This window comes from Microcaecilia unicolor, chromosome 4 (genome assembly GCF_901765095.1).
Source record: "Microcaecilia unicolor chromosome 4, aMicUni1.1, whole genome shotgun sequence".
In the NCBI taxonomy this organism is placed as follows: domain Eukaryota; kingdom Metazoa; phylum Chordata; class Amphibia; order Gymnophiona; family Siphonopidae; genus Microcaecilia; species Microcaecilia unicolor.
This window is the reverse complement of record NC_044034.1, coordinates 154902514-154910587: the sequence shown is the minus strand read 5'-3', so window position 1 is coordinate 154910587 and position 8074 is coordinate 154902514. Positions and strand designations below refer to the sequence as shown.

Genomic DNA, 8074 nt, shown 5'->3' with positions numbered 1-8074 from the left:
CAAGTTACAGGAAAGAGGGAAGGTTGCAGTGACAGTGGTGCTGGCTGCAGCACGGCAAGACTTCATTGGAGTCATGAGATATTTCTTGAGAGGGAGGATCAAGTGTAACGGTAGGAGGTCTTTCTATAAGCCAGATGGAAAAGCCCATAGGGCCAGAGGTTAGATATATCTGGTCTAAAATTATATAGGTACACTAGCAATGGCAAGGTACTAATCTGTATTAACCAGTAATTAATGTATAGTTGTATAGGAAAGTTATGACAACAGCAGTTAGCTAGCTTTCCTAGACCATGTCCACCTTGCACGGGGAGGCTACTAGACTTACAGGTTGGTTGTCTGAGCCAAAATCAGAACATATCATCGTAAAACAACAACAACAAAAAAGACAGCTACAGATACTTTTAATGGGGGGGGGGGGGGGGGGAGAGAAAGAGAGAGAATCTGATACTTCTGAAGCTGAATGCTGCTGTACATGTCTGTACATTTCTGTTCACTAATCCTTGCTGCTGAATGCATTCATTCTGTTTTCACATTTGAGCGCTACACACATGAATATATTAAAATATGTTCCCTTTCAAATCACTCTCGATTCTCTTTACTGAAGCTTATGAAAAATGGAGTTTAATGGGGCAAAGTGAGACGTATGTATGTGTCACATTAGATGATTTACCTAACTAGAAATGTGATTGGTCAGATTAGGGCAGAATGAGATTTATAATGTGCTTCATGCAACACCTAATAATATCCTCAGCTGAACAAAAGCTTGATACCCTGGCTCCCAGACGCATTATCAGCCATTACGTATCTCGGTATGGAAAAGGTTTGGCATGTTTCTGCTATATTCAAAGATGCATATGATAGGTGGGAGGGATTTATCACAATTTAGCATCACAGGAAATATTGCTCCTAGTTTTGTCTATTGTTTTTCCCATTGAAAATATTGTGATATTTTCATTAATAAATCCGGATCAGAGCTTATATAAACCTTCCTTTTCCCCTCATCATCATGCAATCGATTTTTGTGAAACTTTAAAACCGAGACACGTGTACCACTGACCTTATTTACACAAACAGATATATAAATGCCTAAAGTTGAATCTGCCATTTTAGGGATAATCCAGGATCAAAGGGTCTAACAGACTCTGCTTATTCTAATTGCAGAGTTACAAAATCATGCTGGCAGTGCTGCAGAGAACATGAAGACAGGAATAGGAATCACAGCAGAGTAATGCATCATTCTTATTGTCACAGAGAAGGAGCCGGGACTGCACAGAGCCCAGCTTGAGAAACAGCTGCCTGAACAGCAAAGAAATGCTCTTGGTCCACTAAGGGTTACCGGTTTTTATTTAGCATCTCTCTGTCTCTGAGCTCTTAGAATAAGGCTTGACACTTTCACAGCAGCTTTTATATTACATACAATAAGATCTGCAATGTTAACATTTCTCCATAAATACACATTTACAAGTAACCGTAAAAAGTGCAGATGTAGGCAGCTATATATAATTACTACTTTTGAATTACACTTTAAGTGTTTTAACTTGAAACGGTTTCAATTGTGAAGTCCAAATGAGCAATGCAGGAAATGGCCAAAGATTCCAAAGGGATGCTTCAATTCCAAATCATTTCATATCTAATATAATAATTCGCATCTCCAACGTTCTGAAGCTGGCTCCGTGGCAGTGAAGCCGTGTAGTGTTCGTAGGGTTCGTAATCGCCTCGCCTTTGAAGGAACTCTGTATAGTTGCCAGGGAAACAAACGCGACATCAGAAGGAGAAGGGACCAATCACAGGCAATCGCAGTCGCTCTCACTGCCCCGCCCTTGGAGGGAAGGCTGCATATAATATTCACCCACCAGAAGTTCGTTCCCTCCCTCCGAGTTCCAAGGTCGTCGTCCGTCCCCCTTCTCTCCCAGTTCCAGCATGCCCCCCCCTCCCATTTCCAGGGTCGCCGTCCCTCCCTCCCTTCCAGTTACAGGCCCCTCCCTCCAAATTTTAAGTCATCCTGACTTACCTTGCACGGTAAAAAGCGTGCAGGCTCGGCACTTACTTCAGTTTTCCCTTCTCTCTCAGCTCTGGTCCCGCCCTTGCGGAAACAGGAAATGAGGGTGGGACCGGAGCTGAGAGACAGAGAAGGGAAAACTGAAGTGCCGAGCCTGCACGCTTTTTACACTGCTGCTGCCAGCCGCCGTAACCCCGATGAGGTAAGTCAGGATGACTTTTAAAATTGGGAGGGAGGGGGTCTGGAACTGGAAAGGGAGGGAGGGACGATGACCATGGAACTCGGAGGGAGGGACGACGACCCTGGAACTGGGAGGGAAGGAGGGGGTCCCTGGAACTGGGAGGGAGGGGGGGACGCTGGAACTTCCCTTAAAAACATTAATGGCAGAAGGTGATTACCTTGCTAGCGCCCGTTTCATTTCAATGAGAAACGGGCTTTTTCTACTAGTAAAATAAATATTTTGCCTGCTTTGTGCTAAGTATTCACATTTTCTACCTATTATCATATATAACGTGCCCAAACACCTCTCTCTCAACACACTGCCCCCCCCCCCCCCCCCAGTAATAATAAGGATGATTCTGATAACTTAATGCAAGGCAAATCGAGAAGGGTTCTCTAAGTTTGCTTTGAAATTTTCCAGGAACTTGGAAGCCAGTTCATCATCTACGACCCTCCCATCACTTGAGAGTGTGACTTGCACGAGCTGCTGTTGCTGAAGCTTGGGATCCTCATCACTGCCTTCCATAAGTCGGAGCTCTGACCGCGACTGTCCCACGGCCAGGATGCACGCCTGTGGTGGGTTTATCACAGCGCTGAACCAGCTGATGCCAAACATTCCCAAATTGGAGACACTGCAAAGGAAATGATTATTGCCATTTATATCTTATTAACTTCAAGATTGTCCGTACTGGAAACGATCCTTCCTTCTACTAAGTCTGCTCTGATATTTATTTTTTTTAATTTTATATTTTATTTTGAGCTTCCAGCTCAATCAAATGTGGCTTCTATTGAGCCACAGAGTCATGAAACTTCATTACCAACAACCTGGTATTTAATTTTTTTTCTTTTTAAATACAATCCTAGCAATTCAGCTCAGCCACTGAAGCAGCTGGGCTCATGTGGAGAGCCACTGTGGGGGGAGGGGGTTCATTCACAAAACCCTGCTTTATGCACATATAAGGGCTTTTATAAAACTAACCCAGGTGTTACGCACATACAGTGACAAGAAGCTACCTACTTTTACAAGACCTGAATGTAGGCATGATTTAGGAGGTGTTCGGGTACAGCATGAGTAGAGTCACGATTTACGCAAGTACTTTATGCACTAATACTGCTCCTTACTGGATCTAGCCACAATTACTGCTGGTTTACCTGTGCCTTTGTATCTTTATGTATTAGGCAACAAACAGGTGCCTTCTTGCTCTCTGAACCCGGGTGCCCAGTTATAAAATTACCCGGTGCGTAACACCATGAAGTAATAACAGATTGTGAACCCAGTAGAGAAAAAGCAGGTACCTATATAAACCAATTTGGTTGTACCACAGAAAGGAAGGTGGTATATCAAATCCATGACCCTTTACTCCCTTCCTTCCAGCAGGGACTGTGAACACTGCCCTCACATCCTGGAGATCAAAACTGACCCATTCAGTGAATCCTGAGTCATCTGTGTGACAGTTTGCGCCAAGCTGGTTCTTTCAGTTTCACTTACTGACCATCTTATTTACCTGAAAGAACCACCTTGATATTCTTCAGGCAGTAGTTTTCCATCTCTTGCCTTCTTTGCCAGAGCCTAAGAAAAATTAAAAAAAATTTATGATCAAATTCATTTAAAAACACTGCCTTTCAGACAAATGCCAATGAACAAGTCTGATAAAGTCCCCCTCCACACTGCCCAGTGCTGCATTTCTGAAGTAAGGCTGTTTATAGCAGGGGCATAGCCAGACAACAGATTTTGGGTGGGCCTAGCTAAGAAGTGGGTGGGCACCAAATGTTCTCCCCCCCCCCCCCCAACCACCACCATCAAAAAAAATCTCAGCTGGCAGGAAAATGCTTCTTTCCACCTTGGCAGTCTGCAGCAGGCATGCGCTGAAAACTGAGCATGCGCAGGTGCCAGTATTGTGGAGAGTAGAATTTTGTTACTATCAGGGGAAAGTCTTCAGCTGGCAGAGCTTGGGATCTCGACCAGTTACCGCTAAACATGTGCTACTGTTGGGTGGGCCTGAGCCTTAAGTGGGTGGGCCCTGGCCCACCCAGGCACACCTGTGGCTACGCCACTGGTTTATAGCTATTTTGCATGCTGTTTCAGATTCTTTCATTTGTAATTTTTCAGATTATATATTGTATTTTGTATATTTTCATTACTTTTTATTTTTTTAGGGCTGCATGTTGATTAAAATTTGTAATTGCAATTAATCGCACAATTAACAGAATGTTATGTATTTATTTTTGTTCCCAATGTAGTTCCTTGTGACTCTGGACAATGGAGGGTTATGTGGGAACAAAACATAGGGGTCCTTTTGCCAAGCTGCTGGAAAAAGGGCCCTGCGCTAGCTGTGGGGCTGTTTCTCCCGTGCACCAGGGCCTTTTTTACCGCACTGGGTAAAAAAACCTTACCGCCACCCACTCAGGTGGCGATAAGGGCTCACATGCTAACTCGATGGTAACCAGGCAGCGCGCGGCAATGTCTGATTACCGCTGAGTTATCGCTGCGCAAGCCATTTTCGGGGATTTTCTTTTTCCCCCAGAAATGGTGCGCACTTGAGGCGGGACCACCGACGGTGGCTGTGTTGGGCCGGCGGTAGTCCCGGAAGAGTGAGTGGTAAGCCCATGTTGGGCTTACTGCTGGCTCTGTAAAAGGGCCCCTAAATAAGTAACAACACACATTTAATCACGCGATTAATCGCAATTACAAATTTTGATCAGAATGCGGCCCTAATTAAAATTCATGGAATACGCCACAGTGTGGAGGGTTATGGATGTCCAAACACAGGGCCACCGTGCAAGGTCTTTCTTGTTTCAGCTCCAAGAGAAGGTAAAGGTGCACAGTTCATGGGATGTACCCAGGGCTTTTTTTGTGGGGGTACTTGGGGGTATTAAGTACCGGCACCTTTTTCATTGTCTGCTAAAATTGACCCAAGGACCCCGAATTTTAATGAAAGAGCTCAGGCTCTACACACCAATTCTGCCTTGTCATAGGTTCTGTGACTGGTTGCAGTGGGCCTGGCTATTGTGGGGTGGATTCCTCAATGATCACCCCACCCTTGAAGGGTAGCCTAGCATTTGAGTACTGGCACCTTTTTTGCTAGAAAAGATGCACTGGATGTACCTGATAGTTCCGAGATACTTTGCAGGACAGCATGTACAAGCATGCCTGGTCCACAGCCAATTCAGTACTTGTTCTTAAAGGGTTGAAGTATGCACAGAGCTACAAGATAGTATCAAGGTCAGAAATAACGCAGGGCGTTGCACTACCCAAGCTGGATCCAAACACTGAAAAGCATTGTAGCATTCACACAGTTTGAAGGCCACTGGAAGGCTGGCATTATATAAGCTGTCTGCATGATGGAGGCCTTCTTTCAGCCAAAAACTGAAGAGTCAGTCTTAAAGGCACCAAAGAACAAATAGCAATTGCACAGAGGAAGCAAAACAGGTTTCCGCCAGCAGAAAATGGAGGCCCTCCTTACTCGCTCACACAAGTATATAAAACCACTGCTCTCAAGGAATAAACAAAAGCTGTCATTTATATAGTAAGTCCTATTTTTACATCTCTAGAAGTCCAGTAAAAGATGTTTGCCTGAAATGCACTTCCTCACAATAACAGAAATAAAAATGAAGATCACAAAGTGTTTTCCATTAACTGGCCACTCCCCTTTGGCAGCATGCATTTGGAGCTGCATTGTTTTAGATGTAACTATCTTTATGAAGAGATTACATTGCCTCATACTTGTCTTTGTGTTAAGGACCATCCTATACATAAAATCTCTTTTGAAATGAAATGCTGGAGTCTCAGACAGCTGTGGATAGATTGTGGGCTCTTCTAATATTTTAAAGTTTAAACCCTTCAAATTTTGATGAGAATAGTTGTCTCTCTTTAAAAAATAAAAAACCAAACCTGATCCTTTTACCAATGATAACCATGTCAAACATCACAAATATGTCTCAGATAAACTTATTTTCACGCGTCTGACATATTCTAGTTTCATATCTTATGCCTGAAAAGTCACTGGGTAAGATGTTTGAAACTATGAAACCCTAGATTAAACCCTGCTAGGGGGAGATGATCTCATTTAATATTTGACATCACTAATCACCCTGCTCTATTAGGGGCTCTTTTACTAAGCCGCAGCAAAAAATGGCCTGCGACAGTGCAAACGCGTCTTTTGTGCGCGTGCTGGGCCAGTTTTTAGCGCATCCTGGAAAAAGTGCCTTTTTTTTTAAGGGGCTGGAAAATGGACATGCGGCAAAATAAAACCCAGTGCGTGTCTATTTTCGGCCTGAGACCTTACTGCCGCCCATTGACTTAGTGGTAAGGTCTCACAAAGTACACAAGCTGTAGGTATGTAGTGCGTGCACACTGCTGTCTACCACTGGGTAAGCGCCACATGGTAGAAAATATTTTCTGGGTCTTTTCAGTGCACGTCAAATTCAGAATTACTGCCCGGGGCACGCGGTAGCCAGGTGGGAATGCTAATTTGGCACACAGTGGATGCGCGTAGGCCCTTATTAAAAGGGCCCCTTTGCTAGACTGGGTGGCCTCAGTGCTAGGGGGGTTGGGGGGGGGGGGGAGAGTGAATGAATGATTTCAATCTTTGCTGAATAACAGATCTCGAACAGCAGGCTGAGAACCAAGGAAGCCAGGATTCAGAACCTGCCCATGTGCCCTTATAGAATAGTAATGTATAGACACACCTGACATTAAGGCGCTTGTAGTTAAACCAGCCATTGACCTGGCATAACTATGGGCACCTAAACGTGGCAAAGACACATGTAACACAGTATTCATGCAAGTGGGGGCCCTGCCATTCTCCATTCATGTGGGCACCCTCTGGCAAATATACACTATATAAATAGAGTTTATGCATGAAAGGGGCACAAAATCCTGAGTGGTGTAGAACGGGTAAAAATGAATCGATTTTTCATTCGTTCAAAAAGTACAAAGACTAGGGGGACACTCAATGAGTAATACTTGTAAAACAAATGAGGAAATATTTTTTTCACTCAAAAAATAGTTAAGCTCTGGAACTCGCTGCCGGAGGATGTAGTAATGGCAGTTAGCATATCTAGGTTTTAAAAAAGGTTTGGACAAGTTCCTGGAGGAAAAGTTCATAGTCTGTTATTGAGATGGATGTCGGGGAAGCCACTGCTTGCCCTAGGATTGGTAGCATGGAATGCTGCTAGTATTTGGGATTCTGTCACGCACTTGTGACCTGAATTGGCCACTGTTGGAAGAAGGATACTGGGCTAGATAAATCATTGGTCCAACTCAGTATGGCTAGTCTTATGGTCTTATTCTTATGTTCGTAAATGAGGGTGCCTACATTGTAGAATTGCCTTTTAAATCTAATTTGGAATTTCATACCACTTCAGTGGTCTGGAGGCCTTGGTACACGCTCTGTTTAGTGTGCTCAAGTCTTTCCTGACAACTTCTCTGATTCTGATATATGTGGATTTCTATAATTCTTTGTTCACTGGTTTGCCTTCAGCAGCTGCACGATCTACAGCTTGCTCAGAATGTAGTCGGCTTGATTGGTCTGGGCTGTAGCTTCAGGGAGCACTTCTTGCTCATATAACTGAATTCCACTGGTTGCCTTCAAGAGCAGGGCCGTCATTAGGGGTGGCAAACAGGGCAACTGCCCTGGTCCCCAAACCTGACTGAAGCTGATGGAGGCATTCAGGACCCCTTCTTGTTTCTGCCCTGGGTCTTTGTATGTCTAACACTAGCCCTGTTCAAGATTGTATTTCTTACTTTTGCCACATTGTATGGGAAAGGAGAAAATATCTGGCATATTAGGTCTAACTATGATCTCTTCCTCACTCTTCCTACAGTGAAAATGGAAGTGGAAGAGTAGCCTAATG

The 8074-nt window shown here is 44.1% G+C and overlaps 1 protein-coding gene across 1 annotated transcript in view; it reads right to left on the bottom strand.

Moving 5' to 3' along the window:
- Positions 1-2447: 2447 nt before the first annotated feature.
- PDHX (pyruvate dehydrogenase complex component X) overlaps positions 2448-8074 on the bottom strand; it is a 142216-nt gene continuing 136589 nt past the window's right edge. The window contains exons 11-12 of the mRNA XM_030200791.1: positions 3724-3788; positions 2448-2850 (exon numbers count right to left, since the gene is read on the bottom strand). Of these exons, the coding sequence (XP_030056651.1) occupies positions 2586-2850; positions 3724-3788 (330 nt within the window). The 3' untranslated portion in view covers positions 2448-2585. The remainder of the gene's footprint in view (positions 2851-3723; positions 3789-8074) is intronic.